General features: G+C 65.4%; 6 protein-coding genes across 6 annotated transcripts in view; 3 read left to right on the top strand and 3 right to left on the bottom strand.

The window, feature by feature from the left end:
• Positions 1-321: 321 nt before the first annotated feature.
• On the top strand, positions 322-5,687 carry AMSG_05276 (dynactin; the record flags this gene model as incomplete). The annotated part of the gene is made up of 2 exons (XM_013902541.1): positions 322-474; positions 528-5,687. The coding sequence occupies 2 exons, from the start codon at positions 322-324 to the stop codon at positions 5,685-5,687; spliced, it is 5,313 nt and encodes a 1,770-aa protein (XP_013757995.1).
• Positions 5,688-5,806: 119 nt separating this feature from the next.
• On the top strand, positions 5,807-9,468 carry AMSG_05275 (serologically defined colon cancer antigen 1; the record flags this gene model as incomplete). Its single annotated transcript, XM_013902540.1, has 2 exons — positions 5,807-6,037; positions 6,302-9,468. The coding sequence occupies 2 exons, from the start codon at positions 5,807-5,809 to the stop codon at positions 9,290-9,292; spliced, it is 3,222 nt and encodes a 1,073-aa protein (XP_013757994.1). The 3' UTR covers positions 9,293-9,468.
• AMSG_05274 (uncharacterized protein) lies at positions 9,037-10,166 on the bottom strand (the record flags this gene model as incomplete). The annotated part of the gene is made up of 3 exons (XM_013902539.1): positions 9,037-9,768; positions 9,904-9,987; positions 10,080-10,166. The coding sequence occupies 3 exons, from the start codon at positions 10,164-10,166 to the stop codon at positions 9,322-9,324; spliced, it is 618 nt and encodes a 205-aa protein (XP_013757993.1). The 3' UTR covers positions 9,037-9,321.
• Positions 10,167-10,343: 177 nt separating this feature from the next.
• AMSG_05273 (dual specificity protein phosphatase) lies at positions 10,344-11,648 on the bottom strand (the record flags this gene model as incomplete). The annotated part of the gene is made up of 2 exons (XM_013902538.1): positions 10,344-10,361; positions 10,539-11,648. 2 exons carry the CDS (start codon positions 11,646-11,648, stop codon positions 10,344-10,346), a joined length of 1,128 nt encoding a protein of 375 aa, XP_013757992.1.
• A 330-nt stretch (positions 11,649-11,978) lies between these two features.
• Positions 11,979-21,513, top strand: AMSG_05272 (uncharacterized protein; the record flags this gene model as incomplete). Its single annotated transcript, XM_013902537.1, has 3 exons — positions 11,979-12,742; positions 12,784-19,984; positions 20,023-21,513. 3 exons carry the CDS (start codon positions 11,979-11,981, stop codon positions 21,484-21,486), a joined length of 9,429 nt encoding a protein of 3,142 aa, XP_013757991.1. The 3' UTR covers positions 21,487-21,513.
• A 28-nt stretch (positions 21,514-21,541) lies between these two features.
• AMSG_05271 (uncharacterized protein) overlaps positions 21,542-23,366 on the bottom strand; it is a gene marked incomplete at its 5' end in the record, with an annotated part of 2,154 nt that continues 329 nt past the window's right edge. Inside the window, one exon of the mRNA XM_013902536.1 lies at positions 21,542-23,232. Coding sequence (XP_013757990.1) covers positions 21,607-23,232 — 1,626 coding nt within the window. The 3' untranslated portion in view covers positions 21,542-21,606. The remainder of the gene's footprint in view (positions 23,233-23,366) is intronic.

The raw sequence follows: 23,366 nt of genomic DNA, 5'->3' as shown, positions 1-23,366 counted from the left end.
ATGGCTCCGCGCCAACGCCGCCCCCCCCCCGCTGCCGAGGGTTATTGGTGGTGGGCTGGCGGGTGGCATGTCATCTTTGCCATTTGCGCATGTTGTTCATTGGTTTGTTGAGTGGCTGTGTCAGGGGAGTGTGTGGGGGTGGGCTTTGGTTGTTCGACCCGTTGCGGCAGGGGCGGCCCACGGCGACGGTATGGTTGACCTTCCCCCCTCCCCCCCCCCCCTTACGTACCAGCAACACTTCACCTCACCCATTCCACGCCCCACGACCGTGCCCTTGGATACCTGTTGGAGGGAAACCGAGTGGAACAGGGGCGGGGGCACATGGCTGATGCTGCTGCTGCTGCTGCTGCTACGGGGGCGGGTGAAGCCTACTACGCCGCCACCCTGGCCAGGGCACGGGCGGCGGCCCGCAAGACCCCATCGGTGGGCGCTGCCGTCGAGGTCCGCCTCCGTGGCGAGTCGGTGGTGGGCCTTGTTCGCTATGTCGGACCGCGGCCTTCCGAGAAGGTGTGTTTCTCGGCCTGGAGCTGGCGGCACCGCTTGGCAATTGCGACGGCAAGGACGTCAACGCCCGCTACTTTCGCTGCCCGCGCCGCTGCGGTGTCTTTGTCCGCCCGGAGAACGTCGCTCTTGCCCGCAATCGCTACGCCATTCCGACAGACTACACCCTCTCCGATGACAACTCGGCGCTGCTCGCCCAGCTCTCCGGAAAGACGAGCAGGTCACAGCCGCAGCCACAGACACGTGCCCGCCCGCGGGCCGTCGATCGGCCCAGCTCGCGATCGGGGTCACGTTCGGGCTCGCGCCGACGGTCGCGTTCACGCCGGTCACCTGGCGGTGAGCCGCGAGTCCGCGAGCCAGAAGGGTCTGCACTCAAGAACGTGCGCCGTGGAGCTTCACGCCAGAACCGGCCGGCGACGCTCGACTCGCCGGCCCGGGTGGGCGAGCCGGCTCGATCGAGTAGACCCAGCAACCGAGCGACGTCGCTGCCTCCCGCAGCCCATGCGCTTCGGCACCGAATCCAGTTCCGGCCGTTGCTTCCACGCGGCGCCAGTGCGTCGCCGACGGGCGCAGCGTCGCACGAGCCGCTCCCGGCGCACGGCCATGGCCACTATGATAACGTGGTTGAGGTGGTGCGGTCGGCACACGATGGACGACCAGACCCTGACATCTGGTCATCGCTCCCGTCGTCGTCGCTGGGCCAACGAGTCATCATTTCCAACATGGCGCCGGGAACGAGGGTCCGTGTCCTCGGTGCAGTTTCGGGCGTGGTGCGGTTCATTGGCGAGACTCACTTTGCGCGCGGGACGTGGGTCGGCGTCGAGCTTGACGAGAAGGTCGGCAAGAACAACGGCAGCGTCGACGATGTCACGTACTTTGCGTGCCCGCCACTTCGCGGCGTCTTTGTCCAGCCGTCGGTGCTGGAAATCGCGTACGACGACGACGATGAGTCCGAGCTCGGCTCAGTCCTCTCCCGCAAGCCGTCATCGTTTTTCCGCGGCTCGGACTCAGGCTCGAGCTCAGGCTCGTGCTCAGGCGCAGGCTCTGGAACCTCGGACGTTATTGCGCTCTCTTCGATGGCACACATCGCGGTCGTGCCCAACTCGGGCTCGGGCTCGGGCTCGAGCTCAGACTCGGGCTGCAACACCTCCTGCGAGACTACGCTGGAGCATTCCAAGTCGCTCGGGCCGCTGGCAGCACTGCCGCGGCACATGCGACAGGAGCTCGACGACATGGGCGTCCGAAGGAGCGGCGATGATGCGCGGGCGCGCCTTGTCCGCTCACGATCGCTCACCATCAGCGGCAAGGAGTCGGAGGACGAGAGCTCGACCCGGGCTGAGCTCTTTGCACGCAAGCGGCGGCTCAAGCTGAGTCTCTCGGGAGACGACGATGTGAACACTCCATCTACGAGCGAGACTGGCGGGACAGCACAGGAGCTCCTCTACGCCTCTGCGCCGGTGCAAGAGGCGGCGCAGGCTGTGGGCGTCGCCATTTCGCGGATGTACATCTCGGTGGCGACCGGTGACGTCGAGCGAGTCTCGGCCGACGAGCACTACGCCACCAACACGGTCAGAGCGCTCGGCAACTTGCTCAAGAAAGGCGCAGTATCGGCGCCGAACGATGCCATCGCTGCTGAGTATCGGTACCACGCCGAGCTCCTGCACCGGACGGTGGGCGGAGTGCGAAACGCGGTCGAGTCGTTTGTAGAGACGCCCGAGGATCGGGCGGCGAAGCGGGCGCTGCTCGACGCCGTGGCCAAGCTGCAAGACGCCAAGATGGGCCTCCAGCCGACCAAGGGGAGCGGCAGTCTGGCGGTGAGTCGGACGGGCCCTCGCGGCTCATTTGTACTCCAGTCGACGCCGTCCGGCACGCAGGCGTTTCTGCGGCGGCGGCGCGGGTCTGTGTTTGGGCGGACACGCGACTCGCTCTCGACCGGCGCGCCGTCGCTGAGCTCGATTGCGGACCCGGCGATGAGCTCGGGCGGCGAGGCCGAGCGGCCGCTGACTCCCGGTGGAGACGACGGCGGGCTCTCGTCGACGGCGGTGACGCCTGGCGGCGACGAGGCGTCGCAAGTCGACGTCTCGGTTGGGCTGCGGCCGCCCGAGTACTTTATCACCATGCTCAACGTCCACGCCGACGCCGAGTCGCTGCGCGAGTTGGAGGAGACCATCGACGTGGCGCCGGACTCGTGGATCGCCGAGTTCATCGACCAGCTCGGCTTTACCACCCTCATCGACCTGCTGCACAACCTCTCGTCCAAGTCGAAGAAGACTGATGACGAGATCGACACTGAGAGCGCAGTGCTCTCGACGCTGGCGACGCTCTTTGATACCATGCCCGGAGTCGAGGCCGGCATGGCACAGGACTACGTCAACATCATCACGGCCTCGCTCGACACAACCAACAACGACGCAGTCATCCGCGCGGCGCAGCTCCTCTCCGGCATCGCCATTTACTCGGAGCAGGGCCGGGGTCTAGTCCGGACCGGCTTTGACGAGCTCAAGGTGCTCAAGAAGGAAAAGGTCCGGTTCTCGACGCTTGTCAAGATGCTCAAGTTTGCCGTCTCTGATGATGCGTCCGAGAGCGAGGACGGAAACCGAAGTGGGCACGAGGCTGAGGAGGTGCAGGCCGAACTCCTCTGCCTCATCAACACGCTCGTCAACCTCTCGACCGACATCAACACTCGGGTTGACCTCCGGCGCGAGCTCTCTGCGCTCAAGCTCGATGAGATCCTGGAGGAGCTATCCGCGACGCGATCAATCGATCTCTCGACGCAAATCGACGCATACCGCGAGTACGCAGAGGCCGATGCAAAGCGGCTCAAGTTCAACGACATGGACTTGTCGGATCCAGTCCAGGTGGCGGAGCGGCTCAAGTTCAATCTGCGGACGACGCCGCACTTTGGCGCGTTTGTCAAGCTCATGCAGATGCTGGTGGCCATGCCTGCATCGGGGACCAAAGGAGACGCCATGTGGGGCCGTGTCTCGGAGGCCTTTGATAGCCTGGCATGCGAGATGCTGGGGCGGCCCAAGGCGAGCGCGGCGAGCGCGGCACGGCCCGAGGTGACCATTGCGGTGGTGGGTCCGGGCGGGAGCGCCACGCCGCCCTCCGGCGAGGCCGACGGCGACGGGCGTGAGTCGCCGATGCCGCCATCGCTGGCGGGTACCTCGGACATGCCGCTCGGCAAGTCGTTCACCTCGCTCCTTGATGCGCTGCAGTACTCGCGGTCGGTGGACGATCTCGAGCGTGAAAAGTCGCAGTTTGACCTCAAGCGGCGCGAGCTCGAGGACCGGGTGGCGCTGCTGGAGGCTGACGCGCCGGACCAGATGCGAATGCTCGAGGAGCGGAACGAGTCGCTGAAGCAGCAGATGGTCTCCGCGAAGCAGACTATGGAGACGATGCACAGGCAGCGGTACGCTGCGCTCAAGCGCAAGTACGCCAAATCGGTCGAGGCCATGTTGTTTGAGATTACCAAGCTCAAGAAGCGGCTCGAGCACGCGCGGTCGCAGACGTACGGCCGTCAGCGGCTGCCGCGGTTCTGGCGCTTTGCCAAGCGCATTGTGATGATGACCAAAGTCATTCGCGCGTTTAGACTTCCCGGGCGCGGGCCAGGCGGCAGTGGCGGGCCTGCCGGCCCCACAGCGGTCGGCGAGCAGGTCGGAGACGGACCGCCGCCGGCGATCCCGCCGCTACCTCCGGGTGGCGGCGGGCCACCTCCGCCGCCTCCGCCACCGCCGCCGCCAGGAGGTGGCCCGCCTCCGCCACCGCCGCCGCCGGGTGGAGGACCGCCACCGCCACCGCCACCGGGCGGGTTCGGACGCGGCGGTGGGCGGCCAAACACGCCGCGCAAGGCCCATGTCAAGATGCGGAAGCTCTTCCTGGGAAGGATGGCGCGCGGAGTCAAGGTCGAGGACTCGCTCTACTCCAAGCTCAATCCGCGCAACATCCGGCTCGACTACAACGTGCTGGAGGAGCTGTTCCAGGCCAAGGCGCCGTCGACCAAGGCGGCGGTCAAGGCTGCGCCGAAGCGTGTGGCGATTCTCTCCAACAAGAGGAGCAACAACGTGTGCCTTTTGCTGCGGTCGTTCAAGGCGCCGCTGCCTGCCATCCGCGACGCGATCATGGACCTCGACGACGGCCTGCTGACAGCAGACCGGATCAAGGACTTGCTCAAGGCGTGGATCACGCCGGAGGAGGAGCGCGAGCTCGACGACTACATGCAAGACAACGAGGGCGACGCCAAGGCGTTGGCCAGGCTCGGCGAGGCCGAGCAGTTCTTTGTTCTTGTTGCCAACATTCCCAACGTCCACCAGCGGCTGACAGCACTGCAGCTCCAGCTCGAGTTTGGCGAAAAGGTGCAGGAGATCTCGGAGAAGCTCGAGCTCAACGCACGGACGGTCGAGGCTGTGCGGTCGTCTGAGGCACTGGAGCAGCTGCTGGAAATCATTCTCGCCATTGCGTCGTTTGTCAACCAGACGTGGGTCAAGGCTCTCCCGCTGGCGTCGCTCCTCAAGCTGAAAGGGACCAAGGCAGCGAACGGGAGGCAGCACCTGCTGCACTACATTCAGTCTTTTGTGGAAGAGCGGTATCCCGGGACGGAAAAGGCGTTCCTCACTGCGCTGGAGGGGTGCAACGAGGCATCCAAGGTCGGCGTGGCAGTGCTCCAGGCCGACTACAACCGGCTGCGCAAAGACGTGCGGGCGGTGGAGAGCCAGCTGGCGACGGTGCCGGCGACCGACGTGCTCAAGGACAAGCTCGGCGAGTTTGTGGAGCGCGCTACTACCGAGCTCAACCGCATCGAACCGCTCTTCTCGCTCGTAGAAAAGGGCCTCACCGCGCTGTGCGCGAAGCTCGGCGAGAAGGAGACGCCGTCGGAGGAGCTCTTTGGCATCCTCGACTCGTTTGCGCAAGAATGGCAGCTCTCGGCGCGGCAAAACGCGCAGCAGCGCGAGCGCGACGCCGCCAAAAAGCGCAAGGCCGCCCACAAGCTGCGGATGGCCGCGCGTCGGGCGTCCAAGAAGGCTATCGAGCTCAAGCTCACCATCGGCGGCAACAAGCCGCCGGCGTCACCTCGCGAGATGGAGGAGGTGCTCAAGTCGCGCAAGTCCGTCGGCGACCGGCTCAAGGCCGGCCCCAAGAAGCGACGGGTCCTGAGCCGGCGCGTGGACGACTTTAAGAACAAGTAGAGGACCGAGCGAGTGAACTAGTTTCATGCTGGTGACGACGATAGCGGTTGTTGATCAGGCTGTGTGCGACCTTGCCGAGCCGGCCACCACTCGTCTCTTCTCCCCTCGCACCCAGCCAGATGAAGGGCACGTTCACGGCGCTTGATGTGGCAGCGATGCTCAAGATGATTGGACCTGAGATCATCGGGTGTTCAGTGAAGAACATCTACGACCTCACCGGGCGGACCCTGCTGTTCAAGCTCCAAGCCCGTGGTCGCAAGCCCTCGTTGCTGGTCGAGTCGGGCGTCCGGCTCCACCTGACCACCTATGAGCGCGCCCGTCCGCCCAAGCCCTCGGGCTTTGTCACCAAGGTACGTAGAGGACGACTGGAGCGAAGACGAGTAAAGGGTGAAGAGGAAGAATGCGTGGATGGGTGTGTGGGTGGATGGAAGGTGGGGAAGGGGTTAGGGGGTAGGGGCGGGGCGGGGCGGTTGTAGGAAGGTGGCGGCAGCTTCGATCCGACTCGGACAGCGGTCGGCTGACGGCGACCTGTGGTGCAGGCGGCAACACGACTGACTACGGAGAGGGATGGGCATCACGCAATGGATTGGGGTGCTTGCGAAATATGAGTGCAGCTGCGCAAGCACTTGCGTGAGTCGCGGGTGGCGGCTGTTCAGCAGTTGGGCATCGACCGGGTGGTGCTGCTGACGTTTGCGTCGCGGGAGGGACTCCATCATCTGTATGTGGAGCTGTATGACCAGGGCAATGTGGTGTTGCTGGACTCTGAGATGGTGATTCTGGCAACGATGCGGAGGCGTGTGGATGCCGAGGCCGGCGTCAAGATTGCGCCTCGGGAGGTGCTGGACGTGGCGAGCGCCCGCAACGTGGGCGAGGTGCTCGACGACGAGCGGATTCGTGCGCTGCTGCCGGAAGCGGGCTCGCCGTTCAATTTGCTGCTCCGGTCGTCGATGTACGGCAAGGAGCTGGCGCAGCACGCGCTCCTCGGCGCCGGCGTGGACGGCAAGGCCGAAGCCGAAGAGGTGCTGGCATCCGACGATGGGGTGTCCCAGATTGCGGCGGCGTGTCGCGAAGCCGACGGCATTGTCGATGTGCTCTCGCCGCGGTTTGTGGTCGAGGGCTCCAACACGCAGGATCCAGACGAGCCGAACGAGGTTGTGCCTGGCTACATTATTCTGCTGCCCAAGAAGGGCCACGAAGTCGATCCGGCTGCGCCGCTGGTGGTGAGCTACGTCGAGGGCATGGCCATTCCGCCTGCCGGCTTTAAGGCTGGCTACTGTATCCCGCATCTGTGGCGGCAGTTTGCGGACGCGTCGCGGATCGAGTTCACCTCGTTTGATGTTGCGGTCGATGCATACTTTTCGTGCAAGGAGATGGCAATGGCGTCGACGACCAAGACGACCAAGGGTGACAAGGCCGAGAAGAAGATCGACAAGGCGCGAAAGGACCAGCTCAATCGGGTGGCCGGACTGGCGGCCAAGGTCGACGACTGCACAGCCAAGGCACAGGCAATCGAGGTCTCAGTCGACGAAGTGGAGCAGGCCATCCTCATCATCCGGTCGGCGCTGGAGAACGCTGTTGATTGGGAAGAGCTCGGGCGGATTGTCAAGGAAGAGCAGCGGCGTGGCGAGCCAATCGCATGCCTCATCACCAAGCTCAAGCTCGAGTCGTCGGCCATTGCGCTCAAGCTGCCGGACCCGACGGGCGACGAGGGCGCGACGCGGGTGGTCGACATCGACGTTACCGAGTCGGCGTACGCCAACGCACAGGAGTACTACGCCAAGGCCAAGGCGGCGCGGACCAAGCACGCCAAGTCGCTCGCGGCGCTTGACAAGGCCATGGACGCCATCGAGAAGCGGGCGCGTGCCAAGGCAGCCAAGGCCGAGGGCAAGGTTGGCCAATCCAAGGTCAAGATCCAGGCCACCCGCAAGGCGCTGTGGTTTGAAAAGTTCAACTGGTTTGTGTCGTCGGAGCGGTTTATGGTCGTCTCTGGCCGCGACGCCCACCAGAATGAGCTGCTCGTCAAGCGGTACCTTGACAAGCACGACATATACGTCCACGCCGACATCCACGGCGCGGCATCGCTCATCATCAAGAACCCGAGCGGCGGTGTCATTCCGCCCAACACGCTGGCCGAGGCCGGGTGTGCGTGCGTCTCGCGCTCGGCTGCGTGGTCAGCCAAGATTGTCTCTTCGGCCTGGTGGGTCTATGCTCACCAGGTCTCCAAGACTGCGCCGTCGGGTGAGTACCTCTCGACCGGATCGTTCATGATTCGCGGCAAGAAGAACTTTTTGCCGCCGAACCCTCTGGTCATGGGCTACGGCATTGTGTTCCGCACTAAGCTTCCTGTCCACGCGGCGCTGACGGTGGCTGATGGTGCCGGACCGTCGGCGGAAGTTGCTAGCGAGGGGGCAGGCGAGGTGGCATGCCTGGGGGCAGGCGATGGTGCGATTGGAGAGGCTGTCGCCGCTGCCGCGGATGATGGCGACCCGGACGACGACTCGGACGACGACTCGGAGGACGAGGGCTCGGACGATGGCCTGTTTCCGGACACGCCGGCGTACGAGACGCCGACTGGAGCTGGAGCTGGGGCCGGAGCCGACGGCGCTGGTCGCGGGCCGGCGATCCCCGCGAGCGGCACGGAAGGCGGCAAGGGGGGCGGCAAGCGGCGGATCACCGCCAAGGAGCGCAAGCTGCTGCGCAAGGCTCGGAAAGAGGGGCGCGAGCTCGACTTGGAGACGCTGCGGGCGGAGCTTGCGGCAAGCAAGCGGGCGGCAGCAGCGGCAGCGGCGCGTGATGGCGGCAACAACAAGAGCAGCCGCGGCGACGAGGCGTCCGACTCGGGAACCCAGGATGGGACAGCAGCCAGCGAAGTGTCGGAGCGGACCAAGCGGCGGAAGCGGAACAAGCTCAAGAAGATGATGGCCAAGTATGCCGACCAGGACGACGAGGAGCGGCGGGCGCGGATGCGCGAGCTGGGACACTCGGAAGATGTCATTGCGGCGGCGCTCGGAGAGCCGAGCGAGGGCGGGGACGACAACAACGGCGACGAAGAGAGCGGGAGCGGGTCGGACGGCTCTGCCGCCGACGAGACGGCAACCATTGTGACGGACCTGCGGCGGACCATGACCGACGCCGAACGCGAGGCCATCCACGAGAAGCAGCGGAAGAAAGTCGAGTCCGAAGTGGCGTCGACAGTGTCGCTCATGCAGACGCTGGTGGGCAACCCGGCGTCAATGGATGCGTCACGCGAGGGTGACGAGAACCTGGACTCGACCGGCGGCGACAACGAGCTGCTGTACGCGCTGGTCATGTGCGGACCGTGGTCAGCCTTCTCCAAGTTCAAGTACAAGGTCAAGCTTGTGCCCGGCGACGGGAAGAAGGGCAAGGCGGCGCGGGCAGCGGTGGCTAACTTTATGAGCCTCGCCAAGAAGACGCCCGGCCAGCTTGCACTCATCAAGTCGCTGAAGGATAATGACCTCATTCCGCCGATGCTCGGCGGCGTCGAAGTCCAGATTGCCGGCGGCGGCAAGGGCAAGGGCAAGGGCAAGGGCAGAGGCAAGGGCCGAGGCAAGGGCGGCAAGAAGGGCGGCGGCAAGAAGCGCTGATACATTGCAGCATGTGCGCGCGCCGCTCGTCACGACACTGCAGCCATGCGGAACCGCTCTGGTGGGATTAGCGATTCGTTGACGGCAAACTGTGGAGACTCGATGGCCTGGATGAGGACGACAAAGCGATCCATAAAGGCCTTGTAGTCGTCAAGGGTAAAGTCGTCCGTCGAGAACCGGGCGCGCTCATAGGTGGCCACGTACCAGGCGCAGAGCTGCGGCTGGAGGCCGGAGCAGACCTCACGGAGAAATACGAGATAGTTGGCCACAGTCATCGACGGCTCACGATACAGCACCGGATACCGATTCATGGCCGCAGCCTCAAGGACTTGGAAGCTCGACGCGATGGAGGTCTTGAAGTGCACTTGGCCGAAGTCCGACGACGGCTGGCCCCAGCCAAGCGAGCCCTCGGCAGGGACCACCGGCGGCGCAGACAGACTCATCGCCCGTTGAGTCGTGGCCTCGATCAACGCCGCCTGCTTCTACACGTCATCATCCATGTCCTGGTGAGTCTGAGGGAGGCAGGGAGGGGTAGAGGGGGAGGGGAGGGGGAAAGGGGGGGGGGGGGGGATGGGCAGAGAGCGTGCCTTGGGTACATCGTCTCGGCCGACGGGTATTCTGTTCTGGGGAATAGCCTTGAGACCACGCATGCGCTTCATGTGGCGGTAGCGGACGATGCAGACAGAGAGGAGGAACTGTGGGAGAGGGAGAGGGAGAGGGTGAGGATGAGGGAGAGGGTGAGGTTACGGACAGGGGAGGGGAGGGAAGGGGAGGGGAAGGGGCGTACCAGGACCACGGTGATGGCTCCAATGTAGATGGTGTGGACAAGGGTGACTCGCTCGAGTGCGGATCTGTTGTCCACAGGACTGGCCATGGATACCGCCTGAGGAGGAGTGGCGTATGTGGGTAGAGGTGGGTGGTCGGGTGTGTGTGCGGGTGGGTGGGCGGTGGTGGCTCGGGCCGACTCAGGTGTACACTGCTGCTGCTGCTGCTGCTGCTGCTGCTGCTGGTGCTGCTGCTGCTGCTGCTGCTGCTGCTGTAAATCAAGGAATTAGCTGCGGCCGGCCATCTCGGATTCGAGATTGTGCGATGGTTGTACGTGCTACGGATGGCTACTCGGGCTGGTGGAGAGATCATGGCTGCCATGTGAGTCCGAGTCCGAGTGGCAAACGGCAGAGCTTGCGCTGCTGAACGACGATGATCTCGAGCTGAGACTGGCTGAGCCGGTTAGAGATCGTGGGTGGACGTGGAGGCCGGGAGTGGGTAGGGCATGCAGCCGCGAGGTAAAGGCCAACACGGCGGCAATCTGGACAGGGTTGCGAAGCATCCCGAGGCGCTCAGCGCGCATGGCGGAGAGCGCATCGTCGAGGGAGAGCGCGCTGTCGGCGCTTGCGCGTGCGCAGGTGAGGAGAGTAGCGGCCACGGCAAGTCCCGTTCGTCCCTTGCCACCGTTGCAGTGGACGACTACTCGGCGGCCGGCAGCGAGATGGACCGCGATGGTCTCGGCAGCAAGCGCGAGATCGGCAAGCGTGGGGACCCATTTGTCGCGCCACGTTACGCTGCCTTCCCATACAAGTCCTGCACGCTGTGCAACGTCTCCCAGGTCCTGGAGTCCCATTCGTCGCAGCTCGTCAACCGGGACGAGCGTAACTAGCACGTCGACGCCAAGTGAGCCGCTCAGGTGCGCCACATCGACCGCCAGGTCCCGCACCACCCCCGGCGGCTTGTACCGTCCCGGGCACGCGCTCATGCCCAAACTGCCAAAACCGGCCGGCAGCGCATCGGACGCAACAAAGTCCACAACCATCGGCGCAGCCGACGCCCGGATTGCTGCGTCTGACAGCCGGACCCGCACAGGCGCGTCCCAGTGCGCCAGCTTGGCAAGCACCACGCCCGCACATCCAGCTGTCACTGCATCGGCAATCACCAGCAGCCCCAAGACCATGACCCGCCCTGCCAAAGCCATGCCAGCTGTGGCTGCAACTCCGCCAGCCACAGCGCAGGCAATGGTCACCGCCGTGCCTCGAGCAGGAAAGCCCAGATCGGGGGCCCGAGTCACCATCGCGTACTCGGCGTACCAGCCCTCGAGCACCATGCCCGCACCGGCAGCTGCCACCAGCGCCACACCCCAGACCAGGCCGCGATCGTCATCGTCGCCATTGGTCCGCGTCGCAGCGGTGAGGAGTCCAACATCGGCTCCAAGCGCACACGCCACCAGGACTGCGCTCCAAACCGTCAGCGGCACCAGGCGCGGCCGCCCCGCGCACCGCCCGCGCCGCCCCGCGCAACCAACCCAGCCCCCACCCAAGCTCGAGCTCAGCACAGAAATGCTCCATGCGAGCGCCAACGCAGCCATGCCTGAAGTGGGGTGTGAGACGAGGCAAGGACGCGGCCTACGCAGAGCTGCGGCCGCAGCTGGGGTGTGTCGAGGGGCGTGTGTTGCTTGCGGCACAGGCCCGGCATAGACGCACACACAATTTGTTTGCCATTTCCCTCGCCTTCAGCAGTGAGCGGCGCCACAAACTTTGAGCCCGACATGATTCATTGATTCGCCGCGCATCGCGCGCCACGCCTGCGCCCGCAAGGCGCCGAGCACGGAGGGACCGCCACTCAACGCACCCCCACCCCACCCCAGACCCAGCCACCTTCCACCCCCCAGCCACACCACAGCCAACCCAAGGGGAGCATGCGCGTGCTGCAAGCAAGCTCCCGAAGCAACGCGCCACTGCGGGCGACAGCGCCCGTGGTGGCGGCCAAACGCGCCGCCGTTCCGCGCCAAACTGGCGCCGACGAGCTGTCGCGACTGCAGGCGGCCAACGCAGCGCTGCGTGACGAGCTTGCTGTCGCCCGTGGTGACGTCGGCAAGCTCGTCGACGACTTGGCGTTCATGGAGGCCCGGCTGGCCGAGAAGGACCAGCTTGTGGAGGCGCTCCAGGCTTCGCTGGCCGAGGCCTCGGCCGCGCTGGGCGCACAGGCCGACGCCATCACCCGCCCGCCGCGGGCGGGCCCGCCGGCTACCCCGTCCAAGGAGCTGCTTCAGGCCCGTGGTGAGTGCGTCGACAAGCTCGAGACCGTCCTCCGCGACTCGCGCCTGCTTGACGACGAGCAGGAGACATACACCAAGACCATCGAGACGCTCGTTGACCAGCTGACCTCGGCCGATGCCACTATCGCCCGCCTCGACTCGATCAACGCCTCGCTCGAGTCGGAGAACGCCCGGCTGGAGGCTCAGCTGGTGACCTTCCAGACCCAGCTTGCCGCCATGGCCTCGGACAAGCATGCCACCGACACCTTGCTCGCAGCCTCGCAGGCTCGCCTGTCGCGAGCCCTCGATGCGCGCGACCAGGCCCGCTCCGAGCTGCAGGCCCTGCTCGACGCCTCAATGGCGCCCGATGACTCGGCAGATGATCTCTCGTCGGCTTCGTCGTCGCTCGACATCTCGGCGGCTTCGTCGGTCGTCACCGTCTCGTCGTCGGCTTCGTCGGCCGAAGCCGCTCCCCGCGCAACGTGCTCGACGACTCGACCGACGCGCGCTGCTCCGAGCTCTCGTCCGCGCTCCTTGAGCTCCGCGCCGCCAACGAGGCGCTTGAGGCGCAGCTGAGCGCCGTCCAGACCTCGGCTGCGGGTGAGGTCTCAGAGCTCCGTACCCTGGTTGCGGCGCTAGAAGCCGAGCGTTCGTCTCTGACGGCGTCCCTCGATGGTGCCCATGCCACCATTGCCGCCTCTACGCGCGACCGTCAAGCTCTGCTTGACCAGATTGACGCGCTCCGCCATATGTCGTCGTCGCCCTCACCGTCGTTCTCCGACGACGAGGCCTCGGCCGGCAGCGCAGCCCTCGCTGCCGCCGAGAACGCGCTCGCCTCGGTCACGGCTGCCGTTGACGCTGCGCTTGCCTCGGAGCTTGAGTCGGTCCCAGCCTCAGCCTCGGAGAACCTCTCTCCGGGCCCGGACTTTGATGCCCTCATTGCAGCAGCCCACGCCGACCTCAGCACTGCCAAGGCTGAGCTCGCGGCTGCGCTGAACGCCAAGGCCGCGCTCGAGACCAAGCTGAGCGAGGCTACCGGTCGCATCGCTTGCACCCACGAGCCTGAGATTGCAAGTCTCAAGGCCGAGCTTGCGGCCGCGCGCTCAGCAAACCTCTCAGCTACCGACTGTGAGGACTGCCGCGTTAAGATTGCCCAGCTCGAGGCTGAGCTAGTTGCTGCGCGTGCAGCTCCCGCGACGCCCAACTCATCATTGTCGTCGTCAACCTCGATTTCGTCGGCATTCGCGACACCTGATCACGAGCGCTGTAACGCTCACATTGCCGAGCTGGAGACAAGCGTTGCCCAGCTCACGACACAGCTGGCCGCTGTGCGGGATGATCTCGCCGACGCCGGGCAAGTTCAAGCTGAGCTCGCGGCAACCCAGGACGAGCTGGACCGAACGTCGGGCGAGCTTTCCGAGGCCCGGGCCAAATTGCGTGAAGCAGAGCAAGAGATTGCGGCCAAGCTTGCCGAGGCGAACGAGGTCAAGGCCGAGCTTGTCAAGCTCAAGGGAGTGCACAAGTCGCTTGACATTGCCCGAGCCGAGGCTGAAGCGGCAGTGGCGTCTATTGAGGCCGAGCGCGATGCGCAAGTGATGATGCACAAGGAGCTGGCCGAGAAGCAGATTGCCGAGGCGCACGCTGCCCGCGACAAGATCCACACCCTTGCCACCGATGCGCAGGCCAAGATTGCGGACTTGACTGCCGAGCTCACGGATGCCAAGCACCAGATCTCGCTACTGCGCTCGCAGCGCAAGGACGACAAGTCCAAGTTTACGCTGCTCAAAAAGTCGCTCGCCGAGACGACCGACAAGCTTGAGGCTGCGGTGGTGGACGCCCGCGAGGCTCGCGGCCAGGTCGTCCGCCTGGAGGGAACCCAGGCACAACTGGCAACTGTCACTGCCCAGGCCAATGAGCTTCGCGGCCAGCTGCGGACCCTCACCGCCGAGCGTGATGATCTTGCGCGCTCACTCGATACGCTCAAGTGGGACGGCTCACAGCGTGAGGCCGGCGTCGCGCATCTCGAGGCCACAGTCGCCTCGCTGCGCAAGGACAACGCTGCCCTCGCCTCGGCCAAGTTGGAGGTCGAGAAGAAGGCCGCCAACGCAGAGACTGCTGCCTCGCAAGCGGCTCATAACCTGCAGCTTGCCTGTGACGAGCGTGACGCACTCCAAACTGCGCTTGAAGCAGCTCGCGAGCAGACTCGTGCCCTGCGCGCTGATCTCACCGCCGCACGCACCGAGTCGAGCTCGGCCCAGGCTACAGTTCACGACCTCGAGTCTAATCTTGTTGACCTGCGCGCCATGCTTGATTCTGCCCGCGCGGCCGCCAAGTCGGCAGCAAGCTCGGGCAAGTCATCGCACGGAACAAGCGGCAGGAGCGGCGGTGGCGACGATGGCGACGACGATGACGAAGTTGGCGACGGCAACAACAATGCTGGCGACCGTCGCGACGATGCGGGGAATGTCGGTCCCCATCGAGGTGGCGGGAGCGGGAGCGGAGGCAGCGGCGGAAGTGGTGGAGGCGGTGGAGGCGATGGAGGCGGCGGCGGAGGTGGAGGCGGCGGCGGCGGCGGCGGCGGCGGTAACGATGACCACGACTCGTTTGCTGCGCTTTCGAGCCTTGTTGCCGAGCTGCGCGCCCGCATCCGCGAGCTCGAGATCGAGCTCGTTGACGCCCAGACCGAGGCCGCAGCTGCACAGCGTGCCGCCGAGCGTGCAGCTGCACCGACTGCTGTTCCGGACACTGAGCTTGCGCGCCAGCTGGAATTGACGCAGACTCAGCTGCTGAACACCGTGACTGAGCGCAACGCGCTCGAGGCGCAGTATGCCAAGCTTCAGGAGAATGCGGCCAACATGCAGCGGGTTCTCTCGCTGATGACCCAGTCTGAGCCGCAGGACGATGTCCGTGAAGAGCTGGCCAACATGTACTCCAAGTACAAGGCCATCATTTCCGAGCTTGAGACCCAGCTCCTCACTGCGCAGCAGGAGCTCGAGGTGGCGGCGTCGGAGCGCGATCGTGCGGTCGAGATGCTGGACTCCACTCGCTCGCTGGTGGAAAAGTCAGTTGCCGAGCAGGCTAGCGCAGCATCGGGTATGCAGTCGCATGTGGAGACGCTGGAGCAGCACAATGCCGCGCTCGAGGCGCGCATCCGTGAACTCGAGTATACCTCCGAGTCGACCCACTCTGAAGACGGCATCCAGATCCTGGAGCTGCAGCGGACGCTCGCTACCCAGCAGCAGCAGCTCCGTGACATGACCGACTCGCTGGAGGAGACTGTGCTCGCCAACGAGCAGTTGCGGAACCAGCTGGTCGACATGGGTGTGACGCCGGTGCTTGCTGGCGACTACGCCAACCCGAACACAGCAGTTCGCGAGCGGCTGCAGCAACGCGCGGAGCAGGTTGCCAACCTTGAGTACCAGCTCAACATGGCACAGCGAATTGAGGCCGAGCTCCGCGAGGAGCTCGTCGAGATCAAGCACGCACTGGAGCTGTCCGAGATGAACAAGGCTCAGGGCGAGGCCGATGCAGAGGTGCTCGCACGCTCGCTTGAGGAGAAGATCGCTCATCAGGATGAGCTGCTTGCTGCGGTCAACTCGTCGCTCACCGCGGCGCGCGAGGATCTTGCCCAGGCTGCGCTCGAGCGCGATGATGCGTCACTGCAGCTCATCGAGCTGCACAACACGGCCACTGACTTGCAAGTTGTTCTCACCAAGACTACCGAGACGCTCGAGCGGACGGTGGAGCAGAATGAGGAGCTTGCACATCAGCTGGCTGACGCTGAGTCGGCACTCGAGACGCTGCGGTCGGAGCATGACTCGCTCCGGCACGACACTGACGCTGCTGCCACTGAAGCTGCGGAGCGTGAGGCCTCGCTCATGCAGCGGACGCTCGAGTTGGAGCAGCTCCTTGCGGCAGCCCGCAACGAGGCTGCCGACCTTGACCACAACCTGGTGCTTACTCAGTCACAGCTCTCGGCGCACATGGACGAGTCGGAGAAGGTCATTGCCAAGCTGGAGTCGTCGCTTGTCTCGCTGCAGGCTGATGCCGATCAAAAGCAGGAGAAACTGGACGAGCTCTCGCACGTGGCGCTCGAGCGCGAGTCACTTTCGATGGAGCTGGTCAAGATGCAGCGCGAGTCAACTGAGCTGCAGCAGCTGGTCTCGTCGACAGCTGACGAGCTGATGCTCGCCCGCGAGGAGGCGCGGACTCTTGCCGAGGAGAAGGACTCGTTCCGGGCTGCTCTCGAGGCGTTGGACATGGACAAGGCCGCGGTCGAGGCCCAGCTTGCCGAGACTCAGGCTGAGCAGCAGGGCTTCTGGACGACAATTGGTGACCTCGAGAAGGAGGTCGGAGAGCAGGCGCTGGCGCTTGAGATGCTCCGCAACGAAAAGGAGGCGCTTGCGGCCGAGCTGGACGCCATGCGCATCGACTACTCGGTCCAGTCCGAGGAGCTCGAGGCGACGCGGGCCGACCTCAATGCGACGGCACTGGAAAAAGATGCACTGGCGCAGCTGAGTGCCACCAACGCGTCGCACATCGATCATCTAGAGGGCCACAAGCGGGCGGCACAGAACCTTGCTGCCCTGCTCAAAGAGGCCAAGGCCGAGCTCGCCGCTGCTGGCGAGAAAGCTGCCGCCGACGCCGATGCTGCGGCTGCAAAGGAGGCCGAGCTCGAGGCCGAGCTTGTCGAGCGCAACACGCGCTGTGAGGCGGTGGCGGCCGATCTTGCTGCTGCGACGGCAGACCTTGAGCTTCAGGCTGCAAAGCTGGAGACAAGCTCTATCCGCTGCACCGAGTTGGAGAGCAAGCTCGCTGCTGCTGTGGCTGGTGCCGACGCGCTGCATGACGAGTTGGAAGAGACCAAGTCGAACCTGACAGCAGCGAGCGCCTCTCTTGCCGAGCGTGAGACCGAGCTATCATCGACGCGCGCGGCGCTGGAGGCGACCGAGGCCGAGCGTGATGACGCACTCGCCAACTGCGAGGCCACCGCAGCTGCGGCGGCAGACGCTGCCGATCGCGCCGAAGAGCTTGCGGCTCAGGCTGCAGAAGTGCATGCAGCCAAGATGGCGGCACTGGAGCGCGAGCTGGGTGACGCAACAGCTCGGGTCACCGAGCTGGAAGGAGCGCTTGCGAGCGCGCGAGCGCATGCGTCGCAGCTGGAGACGAGTAACCAAGAGCTCCGGGTTGCCGCCGACGCTGCAGAGGGTCTGCAAACCGAGCTCGAGGCGACTGCGGCCGATCTCGACGACGTCATTGTTGAGCGCGATGCTCTCCACGAGATGATGCTTGCACGACTCAACGTGCAAGATGAGGTCGAAGAGGTCAAAACGGCTAACGAAGACCTTGCCGAGGCATTGGACGAGCTCAAGGCCCGCTACAAGAAGATCAGTTTGGAGCGCGACGAGCTGGCGTCGGGGCTGGAGAAGATCAACGCCAACGTGAGAGTGATGGAGTCGAACGCTGCCGAGACCCAGCGGGCGCTCGAGGCCGAAAGCGAGCGTTCAGCGCAGCTGGCGGATGCGCTTGATGCGTCAAATGCTGCACTGAAGGAGGCACAAGACGAGGTTGGCGCGCTCAACGCGACGCGCGAGGAGCTGGTGCTGGCCAAGGCACTGCTCACCCAGCAGTTGGAGAATACAACTGAGAAGCTGGAAGAGCTCTCGCAGTCGTCGTCGTCGATGGCGGATCTACTGGCGTCGCGAAGCGAGAAGCTCAACACGGCGCGTGATCGCATCCGTGAATTGCAGCAGCACAACCGCGAGCTTGCGGCTCGGCTCAAAGAGGCCAAGGACGAGCTGGCTAGTGCACAAGACCACCGCGAGTCGCTGGCAGGGCAGGTGGCAGCAGCGCACGAGGCAGCCGCTGCGGCACGCAACGAGGCTATGGCGCTGGTGCAGGACCAGACTGGCTCGACGAGTTCGGCGTGCCAAGCTGTCCGCGACGAGCTCACTGCTGTGGTCGACAAGTTCCAGGCCGAGCACCGCAAAGTCGAAGAGCTTGCGGCCAAGGGCATGCGTGCACTTGGCGAGGAGCTTTCAGAGGCACGGTCTGCGTACAAGATGAGCGCTCGCGAGCTCGATGAGACCCGGGCGAGGCTTGACGAGACCAAGGCTGCGCTTGATGCACTTCAGCTCGAGGCTGGTGATCTGCGCGCGGAGCTCAACCGCCGGTCGCGGACGTTTGACACCGCTGAGAAGTTGTGTGCCGACGCGGAGCTTGCGCGCGACGCTGCGGCCGAGCGGGCCGAGTCGGCGCTGAACCAGCTTGCCGAGCTCCGGTTGGTGCTCCAGGAGTCACAGGGCGCGCTGCGCAAGGCGCTAACTGAGAAGAACGCGCTCGAGAGCCGTGTGGAGCACGCCGAGGCGACGACGGCTTTGGTGCAGTCACAGCTAGAGGCGACTGAGGGCAACCGCGGAAAGGCGGCGGGCGAGCTGTCCAAGGCACGACGCGCGCTGCGGAAGGCCGACGCAACGAATCGCGAACTCTCGCTGCAGCTGCAGGCCAAGTCACAACTAGCATCGCGCAACGCCAAGGCGCTCAAGGCGGCGCGCAAGAAGGCTAGCGCGGCGGAGGCGGCGGTGGCAGAGCTGAAAACCGAGCTGAAGGTTCTTCAGACTGCATATGAGAAGGATACAGGTCACGCGCTGGACAAGCTCAAGGCCGCAGACGCGCAGCTGCAAGTCCGCGCCGGAGAGAGCAGCGACCCGTCGCGGATGGCGCGGCTGGAAGTCGAGCTGGCGGAAGCGCGTGCTAAGCTGAGCAGCATGCCGAGCGCAAGCGAGCTGGACTCGCTGCGGGCCAAGGCGGCGGCGCTGCCACAGCTGCGCGCGTCGCTGAGCGAGATGACGAGCATGGTCGACAGCGCGACTGAGCATGCATCCGAGCTTGAAGCCGAGCTTCGCGAGACCGAGAAGCAGCTTGGCCTCGCAGTGTTGGAGAAGCGGGAAGCCGAGGCGGCGCTGGAGGCCGCCCGCCGCGAGACCGAGACCACGGCCGAGCGGCGGCTTGCGGCGGCCGAAGCTGAGCTCGCGGAGCTCCGCGACAAGTGCGCCCGACTCAAGTCTGTGGTCATTTCGCTCAAGGAGGTTAAGAGCCGACTGGAAGACCGAGTGTCTGAAGCCGAGAGTGCGCGGCGGAGCCTCGCGTCACAGGTAGACGCGATGTCGGCACACATGGACCTGAGCGCCAAGCACGCGTCGCACGCGGCCGACTCTGCCGAGAGCTCGCGCGAGGCACGGTCGGCACTGGCACTGGTCCAGGCCGAGCTAGTGAGCGCCAAGGCACAGTTGGCAGGCATGGCCGACGAGGTTGAGGCGTCGCGGGTGGCGCAGGTCAAGCTCGAGCTGATGGGCCAGGAACAAGCGCGACGGGAGGCACGGCTGGAGGCAGCCGAGGCCTCTGTCGCGGCGCTGCAAGAGCAGCTGTACGCGGCGCGGGCATCGACCGACGCCGAAGTCTCGACGCGGACGGCGCGGCTGGAGGCGACCAACTCGGCGCTGCAGGCTAAGATTGACGAGTACGTGGCGCGACTCGACGCCGAGACCGAGCGTCGTGCTGGCCTGCCTGCGCTCGAGGACCGCCTGGCAACGCTGACCAAGGACCTTTACAAGGTGCAGCAGGAGAACATTGCGGCGACGGGCGCAGCGGCCAAGGCTACAGAGGCTGTGACGCGGGCGGAGACGGCCGAGCGCGAGACAGCGAGCAAGCTGGCGGCGGCGCGGGCCAGTTGGAGGAGCTGCTGGACACCAAAATGAGCCTAATGACTCAGCTGCAGAGTGCCGAGGGCGAATTGCTGGGCCTGCGCAAGGACCACGACGCGCTGGTGGGCGAGTGTGGCGAGGCAAAGGCAGCGCTGGCCGCGGCCAAGCGCGAGGCGCTCGAGGCATGCTCTGAGCGTGACCGGCTCGGCTCGCTGGTGATGAAGCTGCAGGACCGGCATGATGCGCAGGCGGAGGAGCTGGCGCGGAGCCGGGCCAAGGCAGACGAGTGGGAGGGCGTGGCAGAGAGCGCCAAACATGAGTTGTCTGCGGCGTCGGCCAAGGTGGTTGATCTCGAGCGGACGAAGCACCAGATGGCGGTTGAGCTCTCATCGCTTGTCGACGCCATGGGCGAGGCGCAGCGCGAGCAAGAGTCGCTGGCGACCCAGCTCGACCTGACGCGGGCATCGCTCGAGGCGGCCAACGCGTCCAAGAGCGCGCTGGAGCAGAGCCACCTTGAGGTGCAAGGCCGCAAGCTGGAGCTGGAGAAGGCACACGAAGAGCTGCTCGAGCTCGTTGGTGAGCTGAAGTCCAAGGTTGCGAGCGCCGAGGCCGAGGTGCAGGCCGCCGAGGCGCTGGGAAAGGCCAAGGCTAAGACGCTCGAGGCCCAGCTGGAGGAGGCGCGGCACGAGAAGGTCACGCATGTGGACCAGATGTCGTCGACACTGCGACAGCAGCTCTCAGAGGCTCACACGTCGTCGAGCTACGAGCTGAAGCAGTCTGCGGCGACGATCCGACAGCTGCAGTCGGAGCTTGCCGAGAGCCGGGGAGCGCTGGAGCGTGCGCTCATGGACAAGACCGAGGCGCACCGAGCGGCGCGCGAGGCGACGGTGAAGATGGAGAACGCCATCCGCGAGATCGAGCACTCTCAGCTTGTGTCGACGGTGTCGGCACGTGCGCGTGCCGACGACGAGGGCGCCATGTACGACAAGGTTCGCGAGTTGGATGCGGCTCTGGCGGCGTCGCGTGAGCGGTGCGAGGCGCTGGAGCTCAAGTTGACTCGGGCCGAGATGGAAGTGGCACGGGTCCAGGGCGAAGTTGCGCATCTGCACGAGGCCAAGATGGCAGCCGAGGGGCGAGCGGGCGACTACGAGTCGCAGCTGCGCGAGCTCGATGCCCTCGTCGCGAGTGAGCGTGCCGAGAGCGGTGCGCAGGTTTCAGCACTCGAGGCGCGCGTGGTGGAGCTGGAGACCGAAGTCGCGACAGCTCACGAAGAGCTTGTTGCGGCGCGGGCGGAAGCGTCTACGGCACAGGCAGCGCTTGAGGCACTGAAGGATGCCGAGGCGCGCGCTGCGGCGCAGAGTCTGGGGCAGATTGAGCGGCTGCAGATGGTCCGCAAGTCCCTTGAGCTGGAGAAAGAGAACATGTCGTCGCGGTCTACCCGCGTGGACGAGTCATGCGAGGAGTGATGGGGAAATGAACGAGAGATGTGTATCGCTGCTTAGCTCTGAGCGAGTGGAACTGGTTATGTACTGTGTTGTTCACTTGGCGCGCGAGACAACGCGCCTCCACGACCGCACCGATAAGGGCTAGTGGTCGGCGACGACAACGAGATGGAAGGGGAAGCAGACGGAGAGAGTGGCGAGGCCAGCGGAGGGGTTGCGGGCGTCGAGCGGAGAAGCGGTGGAGATGCCGAGGGCATGCTTTGCCTCCCACAGCTGCCAGCAGGCCAGCATCTGAGCCTCCTGGCGCTGCTTGGAGAGCATGTCTTCGGCCATCGAGTCAAACTTTGCACGGAGCGAGGCACGAAGGACGCGGATACGGGCGTCCGAGGCCGGGGCGGCTGCGGCGGCGCGGGCGAGCTCTGCAGTGAAAAAGGTGATAAACTTGTTCTGCTCTGCAGTGATGGCGCGCATGAGCTCGAGGCGCTGGTCCTGGTGACGGGCGAGGAGGTGGGCGAGCTCGTGGGCAGTGGCGCGATCGAAGCGGATGGTGGCGCTGTTCTCGACGACGCAGTGCTCGGCGGCCTGCTCGAGCTCGAGGCCAAGCTGAGGCGGCGGGAGGACCGGGAGCGAGGGCAGGACCGGAAGCGGCGGGAGCTCGGACGGCGACGGGAGCGGCGGAAGGTCCGGAACAAGCGAGGGCAGCGGCTTGCCGCGCTTGAGGCGGCCCTGGCCAAGGATCTCGGCCTCGGCAGCGATGCCGTCGCCTTCGATCATGCGGCTGTGGAGGGCGGCAACGGTGGGCGAGGCGCGCTTGCGCTTGAGGGTGATGACTGGGACTGCCTCTGCGACCGGGGCCGGCACCAGATCGAGTTCCTCGTCCATGGACGTGGGCTGGGTAGGCGGCGCGGGCTCTGCGGCGGACTCTGTGGCGGACTCTGTGGCGGCGGCAGCGGCAGCAGCAGCAGCGGCAGCCTTGCGCTCCTTTGCGGCCTTGCGCTGCGCGCGGCGGGCGGCGGCCTTTGCGGCAGCGGCGGCCTTTGCGGCGGCGGTTCTGTTTGCGGCGGCGACCGAGGCTGGGGTGCCGGGCTTTGCGGCCACGACGGGCGGCGGGCGGATGACCTTGGTCTTGCGTGGCTTGCGCGGCTTCTTTGCGGCGGAGCGCGGGCCGCGCACCTTCTTTGCGGTGTAGTTGCCGTTGGCATCGGTGTAGTCCGGGTCGGAGAGGACACCAGTGGAGAGCAAATAGTGATAAAAGTTGCGGCACTGGTAGCCGACGCGGCCCGGGATGTGCATGGCGAAGAGGCCCCAGTGGCCATTGGGCGGATGGCACTCGAGAGCGGCCATGAAGACAGCCTGCTCCTCGTCGGACCACTTGCCGTTCAGCTGGGTCTCACCAGGCGGAGTGTGGCGGTAGTAGAACGCGTTGGGGTTGACGTCGCGGAGGAGCCACGACTTGCGCTTGGCGTCGGACCACGATGCCCAGCCCTCGGGTGCCTCCTCGCCTGCCGGCAGCTCGACGGTCGATGACCGGGACTTTGCCTTGCTCCCCGCCTTGCTGCTCCTCTTCTTCTGCTTCTTTGTCTTGCTCCGCGGCGTCGTGGCCTTGGCGGGACTGGCAGTCTGCGCCGACGCATCGGGCGCAGCGGGTGCGTCGGGCGTGGCGGTCACGGCATCGGGCGTGGCGGTCACGGCAGCGGGTGCGGCCAGCGACGCGTGTGTCTTGGTTACCGGAGCGGCGGGAAAGTCGAGCTTCCTGCCGATGAGTTCAGTCTGCACCCGTTGATCGTGTGTGTGTGTGTGTGTGTGTGTGTGTGTGTGTGTGTGTGTGTGTGTGTGTGTGTGTGTGTGTGTGTGTGTGTGTGTGGAGAGAGAGAGAGAGAGGGTGTGTGTGTGTGTGTGTGTGT

This window comes from Thecamonas trahens (assembly GCF_000142905.1).
Source record: "Thecamonas trahens ATCC 50062 unplaced genomic scaffold supercont1.22, whole genome shotgun sequence".
Classification (NCBI taxonomy): domain Eukaryota; order Apusomonadida; family Apusomonadidae; genus Thecamonas; species Thecamonas trahens.
The sequence above is the reverse complement of the archived record's forward strand: the minus strand, read 5'-3'. Positions and strand labels throughout refer to the sequence as shown.